The sequence below is a fragment of the Sapajus apella genome, unplaced genomic scaffold, assembly GCF_009761245.1.
Source record: "Sapajus apella isolate SASKATOON/1434 unplaced genomic scaffold, GSC_monkey_1.0 scaffold17, whole genome shotgun sequence".
NCBI classification, from domain to species: Eukaryota; Metazoa; Chordata; class Mammalia; order Primates; family Cebidae; genus Sapajus; species Sapajus apella.
In genome coordinates, this window is record NW_022436957.1 from 28,128,692 (window position 1) to 28,151,521 (window position 22,830).

At 35.8% G+C, this 22,830-nt stretch overlaps 1 protein-coding gene across 10 annotated transcripts in view; it reads right to left on the reverse strand.

The window, feature by feature from the left end:
- Positions 1-22,830, reverse strand: part of DMD (dystrophin) — a 2,282,798-nt gene that overhangs the window by 1,508,730 nt on the left and 751,238 nt on the right. For all 10 annotated transcript variants that reach the window (XM_032285804.1, XM_032285805.1, XM_032285797.1 and 7 more), the window contains one exon: positions 13,310-13,429. In XM_032285804.1, the coding sequence (XP_032141695.1) occupies positions 13,310-13,429 (120 nt within the window). The remainder of the gene's footprint in view (positions 1-13,309; positions 13,430-22,830) is intronic.

A 22,830-nucleotide genomic window follows, 5' to 3' on the forward strand; every position in this document is an offset into this window, starting at 1 on the left:
CCAGTGGGGGGAAAAAAAACAGTTAAAAAACTGCATATATAAAAGTTTCATTCATATCAAGTTCAAAATATAGCAAGACTAATCTGCAGCATTATAACTTAGGATATATGTTACCTTTGAGGAGGTCAGAAGAGTTTATGATACCATAGGGCTTGATGGAGGGTTCCTGGCTGCTGGTAACATGCTATCTTTTTATGGTATGATACTTCTGTAATAAGTCTTTAAGCTACAATTATAATTAGTGTACTTTGCTTGATACTTCAATTTAAAGAATGCTATAAAGTTTTTTTTTTTTTTTTCAGAGACCATCAACAGATAAATAGATAACGGGTTATATATACATAATGGAATGCTATTTGGCCATAAAAAGGAATGAAATAAAGCCATTTGCAACAACATAAATGGAACTGGAGGTCATTATGTTAAATAAAATAAGCCAGGCACAGAAAGACAAATACCACATGTTCCCACTCATATTTGGGAGCTAAAAAATTTGATCTCATAGAGCTATAGTTTAGAATGACAGATACCAGAGACTTGGAAGGGTGTATGGATGGAATGAAGAGAGGTTGTTTAATAGGTTCAGACATACACTTAGATAGAGGAATAAGTTCTAACGTTTATCAGCAGAGTAGGATGACTATAGATAACAACAGTATATATTTCATAATAGCTAGTAGACAGGATTTTAAATGTTCCCAATACATAAAAATGATAAACACTTGAGGTGATAGATACCCTAAATACCCTGACTTGATCACTATATGTTCCGTGGATGGAACAAAATATCACATGTACTCCATAAGTATCTACAAATATTAGGTATCAATAAACTTTAAAACAATTTAAATGTATTAACACTGGCATTCATAAAGAATATTATTGTTCCAGCATGCTTGCTTATATTTCTCCTGTAATTTTGTTTGTTGGGCATTGTTATCACTATTATCTTTGAGTTTCATTTGATAATTTTCCATGAGACAATTTATTATTCAACTCGTAAATCATAAAGGCAGAATAGAAAACAGGTTGAGTAATCAAGAGATTGTGTTCTTTCAAATCTACCTAATACCTTCTTGGCTAAATCCGTCACAACAGATCATGTATTATCATAAACTGAAATCTAGTGTTAACTCTACACTTACAATATGTTGATTTTGGATGTTCAAATTTCATTATTTAATTTTTTTATATGTGATACAATTTGCAATTGAAAAAACAATGCACATATTAAAGGTGTTCAAAACATACTCAAAAGTTTTCTAATAACGGGACTATGTACCATTTTATATGTAAGTAAATAACATTAAAAATCCAGTTTTTCAAGCATACTAGTCACAATTCAAGCACTCAAAATAGCCAAATGTGTATAGCAACTTCCTTATTGAAGAGTATTTTTCTAGGAAAGAAAAAAATTTTATATACTAATGCAATTGAGTATGACAGGTGTTTATATATATAGTGCTTATATAAACTATATATATAAACTCTCTATATATCTATATATATAAACCATTATCTTCTAGAACAGTGTTGTTCTAGAAGAGAAAAATACATACTAATGCAATTGAGTGTGACAGGCACTAAAATAAATAAATATATATCTTTATATTGTATAGATATATATTTGCACTGGTAAATTTAACTCATCCATGCAAATGCTATATATTTTTATATATATAGCATTTTATATATATATATATATATACACACACACACACATATATATATACATGTATATATATATATACACATATATATATGTGTATATATATATATTCATATATATGAATATATGAGTATATTGCATTTTATATAGATAGATAGTATTTGAATAAATGAGTTAAATCTACAGGTACAAATATATTACTTTGGTAGATAGGTTTCTGTATTCCCTTTTTGCTGATGAGTAAACCAAAATTGAAAAAAATCACATAATTTTCTCAAGGTCACATAATAATATCTACTACAAATTTGAGATATTAGGAGAAATCCCAGGTTGAGGTGTCACACAAATCTGAATACCAGTGTCAGCCCTACCACCTGCAAGCTACATGAACTTGGGCTTAGCTTCATTATGCATTGGCTTTCTCATTTGTGATATAGGGGCAGCATTACATAAAACCCCTGAAAAATAATAAGCAGGTTAATAATTATAATTATTGCTTCATGAGCAATAATTGTTCATGCTTAGCTTTGTGGATTATTTCCATCACATTTAAAGTTATCTTTTATTTTTAAAAATATATTTAACTCACCAAATATAAAATTAGGAACTAGAGTGAAACATCAAAATATTTCAACCAAATTTCTCTTCATAAATAACTTCTATTTCTTAATTTGATAGGGTCTAACATTCTATCGACGCTTCTTTCTCATACTATCTCAAAGATATGTACTATAAACACTTTTAGTTACATAACTGACATTTAGGCTATGAGAGAAAATCAGACTTTATTGTCTTTCTGAACAACTATCTTTCACAGTATACCATTTACTTTCCAACTGACTTTCTTTGTTCATTGTTTTAACCTTCTCTTTGTAACTGAGATATAGCACATTCACTTTGTAACCTGTGTGATACTCACGTTTCACAAGTTAAAACTCTTAATGACACTAACAATAATGATAACAACGTCCAAAAAGAAATTACCATTAAATGTCTGGTCCTCTTATTGTCTACTTATCCAGATTTACTTTGTCACCTTTGAAAATTATCATTTTTGGTCAAAATAACTAGCACAATATAGTATTTGACTTCTTTATCTTTTCCCATTACTTTCAGATGATTGTTTTTTCTTGTGAAAGCAATTTTGAGAATCATGCTTTTAAATATGAAGTTCTCTACAGAATGAGGGAGTATGATGCTTCTTGTAGATAAGACTGGACAGCATTTTCTTTTATTTTCTTGCACTCCATCTTTATACAATTTGATATTGGAAGGGACTTTGGAGGCTATCAAGTCTAACTTCCCACTCAGTATGTAATCTCTTTTAAAACATACTTGCACATGAGATTCAGGCGTGTGCTAAATATTATTAATGAAGAACAGTTCGCCACTTCTCCACAACCCTTATCCCATTGTAAGAATGCTCTGGGGTGATGGTGATAACAGTAACTAATATTATTGCTTGCTATATTTCAGTCATTTTTAAATGCTTTAGCCTCTCAACTACCCTTTTATCCTTTACAGATATCCTATAATGTTGGTTCTAATACAATCTTCATATTAAAGATGGAGAAACAAAAGCCAAGAATGGTTAAGTGACTTGCCCAAAGGTATACAGTAGATAAGGGACAGAGCAGGAATTGTCTATTTCTAGAGTTTCTCCTTTTAACCGCCTTACAACAAAAAGCTCTCCTTTTTAAGATAAAAATTCTTTCTTGGAATTATAGCCAACCATTTGCTCATAGGTTCATTCAGTTATCTTACAAGAATTACTGATTACTTATATCTGACAATGGCATGCAAGAATGTGTAAGACAGATCTCATGGAACTTAGATTCTAATAAAAAAGTAAAGCACATTAATATTAACTGCATAAGTATATGATAGGTGCCCAAATGGGCATAATTAGGGTACAGACAAGCCAGAAAGAAGGAGTAGTCATTAATAGGTAAGTGGCTGATTTCATGGAGGAATACTTGAAATGAGTTTTCCATAGATAGATGAAATTATCAAAGTAGATCTTACAAAGTAGAGCAGTCTGCTTAAATCGGGTGATTTGTGCAAAGAGGCGATAACATACAAGGTATCAGAAACAGCCTGTAAGAATCAAATGCAGGTTGAGGGACATAAAGCAGATAATACGAGACAAGTCTATAAAGAAGGTAGGAGTCAGATAACCAAATACCTTGTAGGCCATGCTATCAGAATCTGTAGAAGACGGAACGTGACTCAGGATTGCAAAGAGAAATGATTAGATAGGCTCTTGGTAGCTCACACCAAGTTCATTGAAAATGGATGGAAGGGCGGTAAGAATGAAGGCAAGGACTTCAGGGGCTTATGACATGGTCTTTACCTTGAGAAATGTTGACAGGAACAAAGATGAAATAATAAATACAAGATACAGTTAAGAAATATTTTGACATTGCACGCCAAGGGCTCATAAGGAAAAGGAAAGGGATGAATTTGGGATGACTCCAGGTTTCTGGTATGGGTGTCATGGCACATGGTAGTACAGTAAAAAAAAATAAGAAATGCAGTAAAGAAAGCAGGTTTAAAGGAAGGCAAGTTGCAATGAGTTAAGTTTCATCTTGCTGAGTTTGAAATGTTTGGACTTCAAAGATATATCCAGAAGATAATTAGAATATAGACTCAGGAAAGATCTGGGCAAAGATATCCAGAGTTACCAATTTTTGTCTGTTTCTGTTATTATGGCATTTTGAAAAATCACAGAGTAAGCACGTTCCTTTTTCACCATGGCAATAGTGCTCATGTGCCACTACCTTCTGATTAGGTTTTTCAGTAAATAATCCCCTATTCTACAAATATTCTTCACAGGATGCTGTCATCTGAGAAAATGCAGCTAAGATAGAGTACTAATCATGGGCCTAAAATGTCATGTATTCAAAACAGCAAAGAATATAGTTACTAGTTCTTGTAATCTAGACAGTATATCACAATCTGTGATTACATTGATTTACTAAGAATCTATATCATCCTTCTTACTATGAAGCTTGTTTCAAAATAAGCATGTGCACTTTTCTCTTTCTCATATAGGCTTATGTTTATGTATGTATATTCATATACATAAAGATAATACACATGTACAAAGATATATGTATGTATATGTACATATATACTCATGTAAATAAAAAGATGTATATAAATGTAACTATATATTTATGCCTATATTCATATATAGACACAATTATATGTATTTTTATACACTTATATTTATAAATATTTACATTATAGATGGAAAGTCAGATCTCAAACTAATTCAATGGATTTATACTAATTACTTTTTTAAAGAGCAGCAACATTTCAAACTATAAACATGACTTTTCTGACTTAAAACAGAATTGGATGTAACATTTGTATATTATATTCTAACTTTACAGGATATTGCTGTAAACCTTTTAATGTAATGTGGGAGCAGAAATACTCCATTAACCACTCCTACAGGGGTGCACTTTAAACAGAGCCCCAGCTAAATCCTCAAATGGCTTCTTTCCCCAGAATTTTTCCACACTACAGGTTGAATAAAGATGCATAATCATTTTCAGTCCAATGCTCTAGCAAGTAGGTCAGATACTAGGAAGGAACATGTTAAAATACAGACTCATCCACCAACTCACACAGAGATAGAAAGACCCACCTTGCCAACAAATATAGTATGGGGAGGCTTTGCTAAAACCTTTGGGAGAATCAAAATACTTCATATTCATTCCATTCCATTGGCCCAGCCAATTTAATAAGTCTAACAAATTATTTGTCTTACTAATACCACAAAGTATTTCTACAAATTGCTTAACGTCATCTGATATAAAGTTGGTTTTCATGACTCAATTTCAGTGAATGTAGCTTACTTCTTAGAAAACTTTCTCATCTGCAAAAATTATTGCTTTATACAATAAACATGTTTATTAACTTCATGAGATGAGTGAGAAACCATACCATTGTGCATGGTCTTATGTTTAATCATCTGATCTAAAACTGTGTTTTCCAGGTTTTCCTTCTTGAAAATAGAATACTTGTTGTGATAGTTAATATTATGTGTCAACTTGACTGGATTGAGGGATGCCTAGATCACTGAGGAAGTATTGTTTCTTCTGGGTTGTCTGTGAGGGTATTGTCAAAGGAGACTGACATGTGGATCAGTGAACTGGGAGAGGAAGACCACCCTCAATGCGGGTGGGCCACACCCAATCAGCTGCCAGTTAGTTAGGCAAGAACAAGCTAGCAGAAGAACGATAAAGTAGCTTGCTTGGTAAGTTTATTCACTCTCTTCCCGTGTCTTACAGGGCGGTTGGTTTCCTCTCCTCCTGCCCCAGGACATCAGACTCCAGGTTCTTCAGTCTTTGGACTCGGAAACTTACACTAGTGATCTCCCAGGGGCTCTAGGAACTTTGGCCTCAGACTGAGTGCTGTACTGTCAACTTCTCTGGTTTTGAGGCTTTTGGACTTGGACTGCACCAGGCTACTAGGTTTTCTTTTCCCAGCTTGCAAACACTTTATCATGGGACTTCACCTTGTAATCATGTGAGCCAACTTTCCATGATAAACTCCTAAATGTGTATTTTATATATACTTATATACATCTATCTATCTAATCCATCCATCCATCCATCCATCCATCCATCCATCCATCCGTCCATTCACCCTTCCTTCCTGTTGGTTCTATCCCACTGGAGAACCCTAATACACCCTGTCTTTAACCATTCTTTATAATTATTTTTATTAGAAAAATCAAAATATGGTATGATGGTCTTGCTATGTGGCCCAGGCTAATCTTTGAACTTCCGGGCTCAAGCAATCTTCCCTCCTTAGCCTCCCAAAGTGCTGGGATTACAGGTGTGAGCCACTGCACCCGGCCTCATTCGTTTCATATACTTTTAATTCTCCAAAATGTTAGGCAGTAACTTCAATATTAAAGTCTTTCAACAAAATAATTCAAATGCCTTTTATATGCCAGAAATTCTCTTGGTTCTATGACCATAGAGTCCTCCAATACATCTAGTTGGCTCTCAACTTTTAACTTGTACAGAGGAACATATCTAAAACTAGGGTTTTAATGGCTTCGCTTTTTCTCTGGAAGATATTTTCATTAGAGCATCTTCTGTAAGCTATGGGCTTAATCAAGTGTCTCGGTTTTTGTTTATTAGAAATAGTTATCTCCCTAGAACAATAGGTTTTCTTTGTGTTCTTTTTATAGTCTTTTTTTCATGCAGGTTTTTTTTTTTTTTTTTTAAACCATGCTCCCTTGATCTACCATTTATCCATCCTAGAAACTCTACTCACCATTCTCCCTTATGATGGCAGCAGCAGCCTAACTGGAGTGGCCACGGCAAAGATGCCAGCTGCAGTAGGGGAGCTGTGGCCAGGGCTGTGCACTTTGTGGAGCCAGCGAGACCCAGGAACAGGCAGGAGCCCTGCTCCCTTCTGAGTTGATAGGGTGGGAGCTCCATGCTCCCAGGCACAGCTGCAGTTACCCAGTCACAGCTCCAGACCTAGGCATTCCTGCACTCTTGGGGGCCTGGGAATCCCCTCGACCCTGCGTGCTCAGAAGTGCCTGCTCCCACTCCCTGGCCTCTCCTCTCTCCAGGCACAGGTTCCTGAGCAGAGCAAAGTTGTGTCCAAGCCCGTGTGCTGTTGCAACCTGACCATGTGTGCTTGGGGCAGTGCTGACATACCAGCCTCCTGCTGCCTTAGGCCCTTTGGATTTTGGGCACTGATGAGCATGGGACAGAGGCTGAATGAGGACTAAGAGTGGCTCGGCGTGGGCCTGCATGTACCCCTTGGCACAAACTCTCTGGGTTCCATGGATGGCATGTTGATGGCAGCAGGAGGCAGACAGGGTCCTGGGTAGAAAGGGGCGAGTCCACAGAGAAACCCCTCCTTCAAGTCAGAAATGGACAGAAGCCTGGGGGCTGGGCTGCCAGTTCTGGGTGGAGTTTGTAGCTCAAAGTGAGAACTTATGGTGCTTTTTTTGGGCCTACCCATGGATGCCCATGGACCAATCAGCATGTAATTCCTCCCTTCTGAGCCCATAAAACTCCAGACTCAGACAGACTCAGACAGACATTGAGACTACCAGCCGCAGGAAGGAGCTATCCACTTTGGGTTTCCTTGATTCTTCATGACAGCCTGCCTGCATAAAGGAGGAACCCACCACAAGTCTCCTCTTCTCTGAGACCTGGACACTCCCTGGGACCACCTGCCTATGGAAAGGAGCTACCCACCATGGGTTTCCTAAGAACTGTTCTCTCACTCAATGAAGCTCCTCTCCACCTTGCTCACCCACCCTCCAGTTGTCTGTGTACCTCATTCTTCTTGGACATGGGACAAAAACTTGGAACCTGCTGAATGGTAGGACAGAAAGAGCTATAACACAAACAGGGCTGAAACATGCCCCCCACTCACCATGTTGTGGGGAATGAGAAAGAGAGAAAAGCCGTGGCCCTTTACAGAGCCCATAACATGGGGCTTCTCAAGACAGGGCTGTGACATACTATGACATACTCTTTGGGGATCTGTGGTTCCTGGTGTCTCTGAGCTTTCAGGTGCTACTGCATTCCCCTTGTCCAGACATTGATGTCTACAGCAGAAGTTGCTTGTGGTACATCTGGTCCATCCACAGCCTCACATGGAACTGCCACCTGTACTGGCACCTGGAACTGCCTTCCACTGCAGCTTGCATGCCTGGCTGTGCACAGTGGCCAGGTCCCATGCTTGCTTGATCACATACCCCTTGCTGCTCTGTGCCTGGCTTTCCCTTGGCAGGCATGGCATCTGGGCTGGTAGTGCAAGCTAAGCACAGCCTGCCAGGCTTAGTGGGTGGAAGGAGCCCAGTGGACACAAGCAAAACCCAGGCAGCGGTGCCGCCTGCCACAGATGTTTCTGGCTGGCAAAGTGACACCCAAAGGATCCCATGACACTCTATTATTTAGATCTTAGCTTAAACATTACTTTCCTTTGGAATCATCTATTGCCTTGAAACCTCAATTTAAGTAAGAATAATTTCCCTTCATAAAAGCTTACTTTTTTTCCTTTATAAATAAGTTGCATCCATTCTTTAACATTTGCACATTAAAAAAATATTTTATTAATGTCTATTTTCTATACTGGATTGCATGCCCCAAGGGAGCAGTTCCCATGCCTACCCACCTATCATAGTGACATGGATGCTGAAAAAGAATTAGAATTCTTTTTTGAATAGGAAGCCTGAGATATGGCCACCATTGTTCCAGGGTTCCAAGGAAGGTAGTAGGCTCTCAAATTACCCACCCCAACCAGGGTAGTTACAAATTCTCTTCTCTTCACTGTTAAACATGTTACCCAACACAATCAATCCCTGGGACATAGTAAAAACATAACAAGTGCTTGTTGAAAAAACATTAAAATGGGATGTGGAATGCTTAGGAAGACATATAGTAATGACCTCTAATACTGAAGACTCTCTGTATATTACCAATGTTAGTTATAAAAAAAAGACTTTTCAATAAAATTAGTTAACTGGCATCATTGCCTATGAAACAGACTCTCTAGGCACTGATATCCTGGAAGTCTCTAAAGTTAAGGACAAGACTGTAACCTATGGTAACATTGCTGAGGCACAAGCTGAACCATTGAGAGAGGGAATAAAATTAATTAGTAAAGAATGCACTTTTCAGAATATTATGCTTCATAAGCTATGCCGTCTTTCAGAATCCCTAAGCATATATTCTGACTTGTCTTTGCTTTTCTTCAAACGTTTTCCAAAGGAGACTCTAAAAGTGTTTTAAAGTTAGAGAAATTTTAACATATCATCATAATAGAATTTATGATGATATGTATTGATAGAAATCAATACATGCAGATATATTCTTTTGGAAGTATTGTTAGAGTTCTAGCTCAGAGTGTTAAGTACACATCTCTCTTTCTTATTGGACTAAATGGGGACTTCTCTTCCTAGTTTCTCCCATCTGCACCTCTTTACTAAAGATAACTGGCTATTCTTTTTGAGCCTCTGGATGGCATTTCAACAGAATTGAAGTGAAATGGATCTGACAAAGGGTTGATATCCAGAATTTACAAAGAACTAAAACAGATTTACAAGAAAAAAACAAACAAGCCCATTCAAAAGTGGGCAAAGGATATGAACAGATACTTTACAAAAGAAGACATACATGAGGCCATCAAGCAAATGAAAAAATACTCATCATCACTGGTCATCAGAGAAATGCAAATCAAAACCACATTGAGATACCATCTCGCGCCAGTTAGAATGGCGATCATTAAAAAATCTGGAGACAACAGATGCTGGAGAGGATGTGGAGAAATAGGAACACTTTTACACTGTTAGTGGGAGCGTAAATTAGTTCAACCATTGTGGAAGACAGTGTGGCGATTCCTCAAGGACCTAGAAATAGAAATTCCATTTGACCCAGCAATCCTGTTACCGGGCATATATCCAAAGGATTATAAATCTTTCTACTATAAGGACACGTGTACACGAATGTTCATTGCAGCACTGTTTACAATAGCAAAGACCTGGAAACAAGCCAAATGTCCATCGATGATAGACTGGACAGGGAAAATGTGGCACATATACACCATGGAATACTATGCAGCCATAAAAAACGATGAGTTCATGTCCTTTGTAGGGACATGGATGAACCTGGAAACCATCATTCTCAGCAAACTGACACAAGAGTAGAAAATCAAACACCACATGTTCTCACTCATAGGCGGGTGTTGAACAACGAGAACACATGGACACAGGGAGGGGAGCACTACACACTGGGGTCTGTTGGGGGGAAATAGGGGAGGGACAGCGGGGGGAGGGGAGTTGGAGAGAGATAGCATGGGGAGAAGTGCTAGATGTGGGTGATGGGGAGGAAGGCAGCAAATCACACTGCCACGTGTGTGCCTATGCAACAATTTTGCATGTTCTTCACATGTACCCCAAAACCTAAAATGCAATAAAATTTAAAAAAAAAGACCATGTGGAATGTGAGACATCAGGGAGAAGGAAGAAAAGATATGGGATGAGCACTTAATACTAATAACTTTTGAGGAGTAAGTTATGGATGACCAGACCCTGCCTTAATAAAAAGCCGGCTAAGATCATTCTCTGATTCCTGATGATTGTTTTTCTTTTAGGGGATCTCTATACCTGTTTCTCTTTCCTGTAATTCTTCTAATTACTTCTACCAGAATCTCTCTCAGTCCAGTATGAAACATATTATAGTCCATAGCCTCTGATGTTACCCTAGAATTATCACATGCCCAGGGCATTTGTGTTAAATTTATTTATGTTTTTAGGCTTATCTATCTTTTAATACTTTATTATTTCTCCTTACTCCTCTTCTCTACCATCTTCTCTTCTTGCTTTTAAAAATTAAGCTAGGTAAGGCAAGTTTGTATCACTTGCAAAGAACCTAAGAAAGAATAATAGCTGTTTCAAAGTCAAATGAGATCAGAGCACTGCAGGACAATTCCAGCCAAGGGTTAAATAAGGTATAGAATTCAACCATGGATTCCTCTGGGACTGAGGGAACGGATGGGATGGAAAGAAAGAAAAGTTAGAGCAAGGGCTTTATCTCCACTTGATTCCTTTTAGTGCTGTGATTTTAGATACTAGTCTAGTTATCTAAAATTCATCTAACAGTAAAGAGCTATATAGAGGCAAAATGAGAATAAAGAAGAAAAGAGATTGAAGGGAAAAGAGAAGGCTGGAAGGCTGTAGCCATAAAGGGACAAACACAGATTGAGTTTATGCAAATTAGGGATAATCAATACATGCAGCGATATTTAATAGATGTCGAGCAATATATATATATATATATGTAGGCAGAAAATAACATGAAAATGAAAGCAAGTAGGATAACAAATCCAGAAGGGTTTATGCCCACCACACAACTCTGTGAGTTCTATGGACTGTTTTTCAAGATGCCTTAATCCTACAAGCACCTCCTTGGAAGATTTATATTGAAAAGCTATTTGAACAATGATGAAATGGGTGCCTTGAGTTGTTATTTTGAACAAAAATACTCTATGTCTTACAAAAATATCTGTGTTTAAATATTTTTTTAGCCAGTAACCTCCCTGCAACCTCTGCTTCCCAGACTTACTTATTTAATATTTATTGGAATTTTCTGGTAAATACTGAATATTAAATTTTCACCTATCTGTAATTAGTTACCTTTGTACAAAAATTATGAAATTCTTTAAAGCACAAGCACTTTAGCTGATTATGTGTGTGTGTGTGTGTGTGTGTGTGTGTGTGTGTGTGTGTGTATAATATATAGGATCATATATTTGATAATATATATAAAATCTAGGGTCATAAGCTTTTTAGATCCCTAAATTTTATTGAAACATAAGCAATTAATATGGATCAGCAGTATACATTAAATGTTCTTTTTTGACCATGCCCAGACTATTTGTTCAAAAGTTTTTCCCTTTGTCATTTAATGATGGAGAATTAGATAACATTGTTGGAGATTAGCAGTCTAAAGTAGTATCCTGAGTAAATGACATTTCACTAGAATTATTAAAGAAAAAAACACTTCACACAAAAAGAGAAGAAAGCAGAGATAAGACTTTAGGAAAGCGTGTTATAGGTTAGGTAGGAGAAACTATGTTTAGAACTACTTTGGTCTGATAAAGCCATTTAAATCCACATTGATTGGATTCTTGGACATATCACTTTTACTTTTGTCACAAAGGAAAGGCAGGCTTTTGATAGTCAGAATGAATGCATCAAATATAATCTACACTTACATACATTTGTGTGTGTGCGTGTGTGTGGGCAATCACTCTGAACAAAAATTTAATGTGTTTTCCCTTAATATTGATATTCTGATATATATGTATAAACCCTATTGAAACTTTTTTATAATAGAAGTTTATTTTTCTGCAACAAATATTATAAATATATATATATCCATATTCATAGTATAATTATTCTAAATAATAAATTTTCATATTTTCCCTAATGCTGATATTTTGGTATATGTATACCTTATCAATTTTTTATGATACAACTTTATTGTTCTGCATTTGGAAGGAAAAACAAAAATATTAAAATATTCACACTGTCTTTTATTAAAAGGTACTAGCTGTGTTTCTAAAAGCACAACTGCACAATTCAGGTAGGAAGAGGGCTTAAAAGGCTCAATGTCTACTTCAACCAGAATCCCATGACTTAAACACCCTGCTATGCTTTCATAGAGACTACAACTGAAGGCTACCAGAATATATATAGCGAAACCATTCAATGTTTCATTATTTAATTAAAAGGAATTTTTCTTGTGTTTTTTTTATCTTTGTCATCTTTCAGACTGTAGGTTTGAAGAGGATGTAAATATTAAACAGCATGCCCCAGACTAGTTCTCTAATATATGTGATTCAGTATAATTTTAAAAATGGATCTCCATTTATGTATTTCCCCTAGGCCAAGAAACTCATGTGAGGAAATAGTGTACAATGAATGAAATGGCAATTTGCACAAATGGGAAATAATTTGAATTATTTCTAATAAATATATTGTATTCTAAATTTCATAATATATAAATAGCACTCTAAATTTTTAAAATACCTTTCAAGTTATAGTTCTTTTAAAGGACATATTTAGTTTATTAAACAAAATAATCTGACCTTAAGTTGTTCTTCCAAAGCAGCAGTTGCATGATCTCCACTGGATTCATCAACTACCACCACCATGTGGGTGAGAGAATTGACCCTGACTTGTTCTTGTTCTAGATCTTCCTGAAGGACCTGAAAGATAAAATGTTTTAAAGGTAATTAAAATAATAGTCTCATATGTATATTGAAATCATTGGCTCTCAAATGGTGAAATTTATTTCTACTACATCTCAGGTAATGCTATTTTTTATTAAACTAGAACCATTCCAAGCAGATTTTCTGCTATGATACTTAGCAAAATTTGTATATTTCTACTGTCAATTTAACTGGAAAGTATATAGGGAAGACATGCATTAAGATAGGTACTGTAGGATGTTCTACTTCTCGTCCCACCCCCTTTCACTTTTCTAAGCACTTTTCTTCTAAAATTATCAGCACTTTTGGCATTTTCAGGCTCTTCTCTACAGACGTTCTCCATTACCATGAAACTAAAACAAAAGTCTTGATCCACAAACCCATCCTGCTACTGTCCTATTATGTGTTCCTCTTCACTGAAAAGAAAAAAAAAATGTTTTCTACAGTTAGTATTTCCACATATTTATCCTACTATTCACTTCGCCCACTAACCCACTTTTATAAAGGACATCATTAATTTTCATGTTCCTAAATCCAATAACCATTTGTTATAGCACCTTACTTGGCATGTTGATTGCTAATCTAATTGGCAACTCCTTCATTCTTGACACCATCTCCTCCTAGAGCTCATGTAACACCGTCTCTAGATTACCCTCCTATACCTATGTGCTATCTTTTTTTTTTTTTTTTTTCATTTGGAGATGAAGTCTCGCTATGTCACCCAGGCTGTAGTGCAAATGGTGTGGTCTCGGCTCCCTGCAACCTCCACCTCCTGGGTTCAAGCGATTCTCCTGCCTCAGCCCTCCCAAGTATCTGGGATTACAGGTGCATGCCACCATGCCGTGCTAATTTTGGTATTTTTAGCAGAGACATTGGCCATGCTGGTCTCAAACTCCTGACCTTAGGTGATCCACCCACCTCCTCCCAAAGTGCTGGGATTACAGGTGTGAGCCACCGTGCCTGGCCTATTTGCTACTTTTTAGCTCCTTTACTGATTCTTCCTCTTCTGCTCAAACAACAAATCAAATGTAATTCCTATTTATAAAAAGCGATAGATTCCTATCACACTAAGAAAGAAAATTTAACTTCTTTACCTGAAATTCTTATATGATCTAGCCCCTGCCTACCTCTGCAATCTTGATTGTATACCATTCTTGCCCTCTCACACTGTTTCAGACTGACTTGCTTTTTCTCTCTTCCAAAAATGTGTCAAGCTGTTCCCTCTACCTGGATTGCTTTTCCTCCAGATCTTTAAATCATCTCTTTCTTATCATCATTCAGGACTCAATATAAGTGTCACCTACCCAGAACGGCTTTTCATGAACAGGTTATCAATGTTGCTCCCTAGTAATTTGCTACTTCTGTCATTTTTTAAATAACATTGTCACTATTCAGTAGTTTCTTTTATATCAGTTTAGTCCTTTTTTTGTCTCTGTTTAGTAGAATATGCAATCCACTAGAACAGAGATGCTCTCTGTCCATCTCACTATTGATTACAAGCAAATAAAGATCAATAAACATTTGTCAGATAAATGGTGCCATGTGGGGGCTGGGAGAAAATACACACAGATGAGTTTGTTGCTTCCTGATTGCATGAAGATTACAATATAGTAGGAGGAATTCGTGATTTTTTTTTAGTGTAATCACAATTACACTAACAGCAGAAAATAACCACTCTGTCTCAACTGAACCCTGGGATAAAACTAGAATAATTCAAATCTTGGCTTTCTAACTTAACAAATATGGCTATGAAAAAATCATTTTCCCCTATTGAGTGAGGCTGTCACAAAATAATATTTCCAATCTTTTTAAAAACATGATGTACAATTATTTTGTAATGATGAATGGGGTAAACACAGGAATAAATTAAAGGTAAACATAAGAGGCTGCTCTAGAACCAAGATATCTTGCCAGGGTGCTTCAGATCCCCTACAACCTTACCTTGTTACACTAATTACTACTGGAATTTCTCTGAATAGGTATTTGAGACTTCTAGCCTGCTAGTCTGCTTCTTAGAACATTTTGGTATGTAATACAAGAGTGAAGAAACAAGTTTGGGACATTCCCTGTTACTTTCTGGCAAACATGCTGTCCCTACTTGCAAAACTAGTGTTTAGCACCTATCCGTCTAGCTCTTAGGTGTTCAAACTCTATGGCAGGTGTACAGAAATATATTAGGATGGCTGAATCACAATCCAAATGCATGAGCATTTTTATCCCAGGCTTCATATTTTCCAAGCCTCAACATATTAGAACACTATAAAGTCACTTCTTTTTACTTAGTCTCTCTAGATTTTCACGCTGCATTTTCAAGTGAAGCAATTTAGAATAAAATGACTATGTATCTATTTTGTGTGTGGAATCTATACTGCCTATCATGCCTTTGACATTCCAGAGCTTATAATGGTTAATAAAACTCTTTCTGCCATGAGGCCAAAAATGGAAACATTAAAATTCAGAGTTGTCCTTGACAGGCATGTTGAGTCTGTGTTTTCTGAGTTATATAAGGCAGGACTGGGAACATTTTAAATGTGTCAGCCAGTAATATTTCAAATAATAATTAAAATGATAATGTGGTGGCCAATGCATCATAACTTCGGTGTTCTGAATTTAGCCAGTTCTTTTCAGTCATTCAATATGAGTATGTGTAATTACATATATTATAAGATTGTCATGCCATACTCTTCACATTTTTACATGTAAGTTGTTATTTTCACAATTTTAACATATTTTAGTTAAGAAATGTAAGAAAAACATGGTTTGATCCATGAAGTGAATCCAACTCCTATTGAATCTTTTAAAGCATATGAGATCAAACATACTATTTTCTCTGTTACTTAGTTGTTCTGATTTTGTTTCTTTTATCTATTTGTTTTATAATCGGAAATGGCATTCTTTTCATATTGATCAAGGGTTTATATTTTATGCAGCGCAGAAGTGATAACACAAAGTACCACCAAAGCTAGCTGTGAGGTGATAGCATTAAAATCAAACACAAGAACCATCCAGACTTATGGTGAGTAGAAGGAAATAAAGTAACAGGGTAAAAGCTCTCTACAGTAAGAATGTTGAAGAGTCCAGAGTACTAGAGTAGATTTGCATAAGTTGCATTTGATTTAATCTTATTTCCAGTATCTCTTCACCTCTATAACTTTTTTTTTTTTTTTTTTTTTGAGACAGAGTTTGGCTCTTGTTATCCAGGCTGGAGTGCAATGGCGCGATCTCGGCTCACCGCAACCTCCGCCCCCTGGGTTCAGGCAATTCTCCTGCCTCAGCCTCCTGAGTAGCTGGGATTACAGGCACGCGCCCATGCCCAGCTAATGTTTTGTATTTTTAGTAGAGACGGGGTTTCACCATGTTGACCAGGATGGTCTCGCTCTCTTGACCTCGTGATCCACCCGCCTCGGCCTCCCAAAGCTCTATAACTTTTAAAAATTATATCTCTTCTTTCTCCGTTAGTCAGGAATTAAACTAAAAAAGGTTAAACTGACTTTTCTGAGTACACTCAATAGCTGTAAGACAAACGCTATTGTAAAATTGTAGGCATATTTCCTATTTTCTCAGACTTCAAATGCAAAATAAATATTAATGAATATCACAGTATTAGCTAATCTCCTTAATAATTGCAAAATACAGATTATAAAATATCCAACGTCCAGGGTCTGTTTTTTTTTTTTTTTACACTGATTCTTATGGCAGAAATGCCAAACACAAAAAGCTAGAATTAGAAAGTTAAATTGTTCTGCTAACCTAGGAATCCATTAATAAAGGCCTTGATCATTGGGGTAAAGAACACATGCCTGCTTTTCTAGTTGGAAAGACAAGGGTTCTCAAGACTATTTTAAAAAAATAATACGCTAAAGTGTTGTAAGGCTATATTTAATTAAAATTTTAGTTAAATATTGACTTCTCATGATTTGAATTTTTCATAGATGGATTTATACAATGGAGATTTAAACTTGATTTGCTAATTAAGCCTGAAATATGAGCCAAATTATTTCCAAATATAGACACATCCCCAGAGAAGTACACGGAAATGTTTGCCTATCAGAAAATAATACCTTCAAATTAAAATATTGTAATACAGTATTGTTAAAATATGTTTTCCTTTATTAAAAGCTTCCAGATTGTACACACACATACACATATATACACACATACTAGGTATTTATGCATTTATTTTCATTATTTTATTAAAGGGATGTTTTTGTAATACCTACCGGATTTAAAAAATCTATCAAACTCCTAATTAAATTTCTTTACCATTATTAGATACAAATGTGATATTTGTTCTCAAATGTCAAATAATGTATTTTTTCCTTATGACAAGAGAAAATGCCAACAGTGAAATTTAACATTAAGAATGCCTAGATTTGACAGTTTTTGTTATACCTCTGTGAATAATTGCATTTCTTGTAAATAAGTCTCTAGTTAAAGGCCTTAATAAAATTTGTTACTCCCTTAGTACCTTTTCCCAATTTTATTGTTTAAACATGACCCTTCTTGCACTTCTTTTAAATGCCATCAGTGATACTGAATTCTTCTGGCTCTCGCCCATGTCAAATTGGTTTTCAAAAGTGGCTTAGAATAACCACTGGAGAGTCACTTCAGTGTTTACTCTAGACATATGCTCTTTTACCCTTTCTTAGCATACATGTAAAATAATGCTTAGAAAATAAAGACATGAAATTATGTAAGGCTAGGGAAATTTTTGATTTGATGTTAAAGGCTAAGAACAATAATTAATAGAATGGTAGTATAATAGAAAACAAAACAAGGTTCAGTTTCTTGTAAATTCCATGGGAAAATCTTTTGTTTTACTTATCTATTTCTTTTGGCCATAGCATAGACTCAGCTACCAGAAAGAGGAAAGGACAGCTGTAACCTATATATAGAGTTTATTTAACTTCTCCTCCTACTCCATTGAATAAGCAACAGCAAACTGCCAATATTTGCAGGTTCTACACACACACACACACACACACACACACACACACACACCCCTAGAAAGAACACATACCATGTGTTCTTCATGAATTTGAAGGCCATCTATTGTCTCCAAAAATGACTTTAAAATTAACAAATTAGGATATTTAATTATAAATATTAATTTAAATAGTTTGTAGTTTATCTAAATAAATGTACACATAAGGAAAAGATTAATGAGAAAAAAACGGTGGCAAATATAAAATCTGCAAAGGACATTAAGAATTCAGAAGTTTACAGGAATAGAGATAGTCTAACAACTAAAAAAGTGATCATCTTAAAAAAGCTGTCTCATGAACAAAACAAAACAAAAAATCCCTAGATACTAATGATCATGCTAATGCAATACGTCTAGACAGGAATTGACTTTTTTCAAATAAAAACTTCAAGTACAGATCAGAAAGTGAGGATTTCTTTGGAAATGATGGGGTGGTAATTTATTTTTTTCATTTTATTTTCCTCTATGGCCCATTCTTTCTACCACCACTACACTGGGCTAGGCACTATATTCCTTGCAGGCCTGAATGAAATGATCTGGAAATGACTTTCAATTTTATTTGCAGTGAAATATTCACTTTGCTAAGCCTGGCTGTTCACAGTATTGTCTAGATTCCCATGAATATCTATTTATGGTATGTTACTTTGTTATACATTTGCTGAATATTTTAAATAATCTTCCCCAACAGGCTCCCCTAGAAGAGCTTTTGATATTCATGTACTTAAATGTGATTGTATATCTTTAATAGTCCTTATATCAGAACATATTGATTCTATCTTTTTGTTAGAAATGAATGACTATGTTCCTGCCAACTCCTAAACTACCAGATGGGGGGTTCTAAAAAACTTCCAATGGGAGATTTGAAAGACTATAAAAACACACTAAACACTTCTCAATAGCAGGAAGGGGACTGAAGAAATATTAAAAGATACTATTTTAAAAATAAAGTAGCAAGGCATGGTGGCTCACACCTGTAATCCCAACACTTTGGGAGGCAAAGGTGGGCAGATCACGAGGTTAGGAGTTCGAGACCAGCCTGACTGATCAACAAGGTGAAACCCTGTCTCTACTAAAAATACAATAATTAGCCAGGTGTGGTGGTATTTGCCTGTAATCCCAGCTACTTGAGAGGCTGATGCAGAATTGCTTGAAGCCAGGAGGCAGAGGTTGCAGTGAGCCAAGATCACGCCACTGCACTCCAGTCTGGGTAACAAAGCGAGACTCCATCTCAAATAAATAAATAAATAAATAAATAAAGTAGACAATTAACGTGCCCCTACATAGGAAAAGGACATAGGATGAAATAGATTGACCAAAACTTGTGCATGGCTATGAGGAAACAGTAAAACTGTAGTCAAAAGTGTAGTATCTGAAATCAAATTTCCTATGTGTAATTCCTGGAAGCATCAATAACTAACCATGTGACTTTGAGAAAGTCTTATATCTCACCAAGCCACAGCTTCCTAATTTGCAAAACTGAGATAATAAGGCTGTCTATTACTTTATGTGGTTAAGAAGATTGAATAAGGTAAAATCGTTTTGCATTTTGCCTGGAAAACAGTACAAATTCCAAAAGTATTAGTATCTAATTAGTTAAAAGAATTCATATTTAGCCATATGTATATCAAATACTTGAAACTAAACTGTAATAACCCAATAATAATCTATTTTACTGTCATCTAATACATTCTGACCATCATCCTTTCTAATAGATATCGTAAGTACAGGGAGAGAATGTGATTTTGAAAAGTCATGAAAGGAAGTGCTGAAGTTACAGCAAAGTTTTAAGGTCTGGAGAAATATACAATAAGTGTTCAATCCTTAAATAATACACGAACTTCCAATTTATTCATACGACATTAATAACAGTAGGTTCAAACTACCTGATCTGATGGTATCATAGAAAAATTTGCATGGTCATACATATGCCATGGAGTAAGAATAGTCCTGAATCACTAAATGGTAGCCCTCAATTCTCCTGCCTTTCCTACTCTCTCTACAACCCATGCATGCATCCACCCATACATTCTGCATATAGCTACATAATTAAAATCAGATTAAAGTAAAAGCCAGTAACACTGAATAAATAATTATAAAATGCCTTTACTGAAAATACTTATTGAAAAAGAAAAGAACAAGATTACTGAGACGGAGTTGGGGTGGAAAATTTCAGGCAGAGCACAAAGGAAATGATACGTATTGTGCTGCTAACAGAATATAGTTGTGAAATTAAGTTCTAATGATTATCCTTCTACTCAGACAGCATTGTCATTCTTATCATAAGCCTACTTTCCTCTCTTTTTCCTTTATAGTCCCTGTTGCCCCTATTTTAAAGAAAGAACTACAGGATTAATGTTGATGAATTATTTCATTAAGTATTTTGATTTTGACTATTTAATGCATAGCTGCCACTACTGCTCACTCTATATTTGAAGACTTATATGCACTCAGTCTCTGTACCTTCTATCCAGACATTTCCAATCCAAGGAAACCAAGTGCCACTACAACTTCACATCTCTTTGCCACTTCTCTGCATTTGCTCTAGCCTCTAGGATCTCAAATGGAATGAAGCTCTACTGGGATCTCAAAATGGAGAAAAATGGTCTTGGTTCAATGGCACACAGGTAAAAGTTAAAATCAGAATCTACCGATTACTACTGAAGTTGCCTTGAACAACTCCTTAAACACTTTGAATACATTTATTTGTCTGTAAAATCAAGACATTTATAGAGCATTCTATTCTACAACCACAAAATATACATTATTCTCATTTGCACATGGATCGTTATCAAAAATTGAAAATGTTCTAGGCCACAAGGCAGTTCTCAACACATTTTAAAAAATCAAAATCATATCAACCATCTTCTTGCAGCACAGTTGAATAAAACTAGAAATGAATACCAAGACTTCTTAAATCTATACAAATACATGGAAATTAAACGACCTGCTCCTGAATGAACTTTGGAGAATGAAATCAAGGAAGAAATTAAAACTTTTTGAAAGAAATGAAAAGAGACACACAACATACTTCAATCTCTGGAGTACAGCAAAAGCAGTGCTAAGATGGGAAATTTATAGCACTAAATACCTACACCAAAAAGATAGATCTAAAATTAGCAACCTAAAACTTTACTTCAAGGAACTAGAAAAACGAGAACAAACCAAACCCTAAGCTAGCAGAAGATACAAAATAACAAAGATCAGAGCAAAACTAAATGAAACTGGGAAAATAAAAGATAAGAAATAAGAAATAAAAAAATAGGCTGGGCCTGCTGGCTCATGCTTGTGCTCACTCCCAGCACTCTGGGAGGCCAAGGCGGGTGGATCATGAGGTCAAGAGATTGAGACCATCCTGGCCAACACGGTAAAATCCCATCTCTACTAAAGGTACAAACAAAAATAGCTGGGCGTGGTGGCACGTGCCCATAGTCCCAGCCACTCAAGAGGCTGAGGCAGGAGAATCACTTGAACCCAGGAGTTGGAGGTTGCAGTGAGCCAAGATCAAGCCACTGTACTCCAGCCTGGTGACAGAAGGAGACTCTGTCTCAAAAAAAATAAAAGAAAAAATAATTTCTTTGAAAAGATAAATAAAATTAATAGAGCACTAGCTAGATTAACCAAGAAAAAAAGAGAGGAATCAAATAAGCAAAGTCAGAGACAATAAATGTGACATTACAACTGATATCCCAGAAATACAAAAGATTATCAGAGACTACTATGGGAACCTTTAGGTACACAAATTAGAAAATTTAGAAGAAATGGATAAATTCCTGGATATATATCACCTCCCCAAATTGGACCACAAGAAGCAAAAATCTTGGACAGACCAATAACAAATCGTGAAACTGAATTAGTAATAAACTATCTCCCAAGAAAATAAAGCCCACAACCAGACATATTCATAGGCGAATTCTACCGGACATGCAAAGAACTGGTCCCAGTCCTACTGTAACTGTTGCAAAAAATCAAACAGTAGAAAATTCTCCCTAATTAATTCTACAAAGCCAGTATCACCCTAATACCAAAGGCAGGTAAGGACACAACAAAACAAAGAAAACCACAGGCCAATATCCCTGATGAACCTAGATGCAAAAATCCTCAACAGAATATTCCAAAGCAAATCCAAAAGCACATCAAAAAGATAACACATGACAACCAAGCGAGCTTCATTCCAGGTATGTAGAGATGGCTCAACATATGCAGATCAATATGTGTGATTCACCACATAAAGAGAATTAAAAACAAAAACCATACGATAATCTCAATAGATACAGAAAAGGCATTTGATAAAATTCAGCATCTCCCCATAATAAAAACCCTCAACAACTAGGCATTAAGGGAACATATCTCAAAACAACAAAAGTCATATACAACAAACCATGAGCCAACATCATACTAAACAGGAAAATGTTGA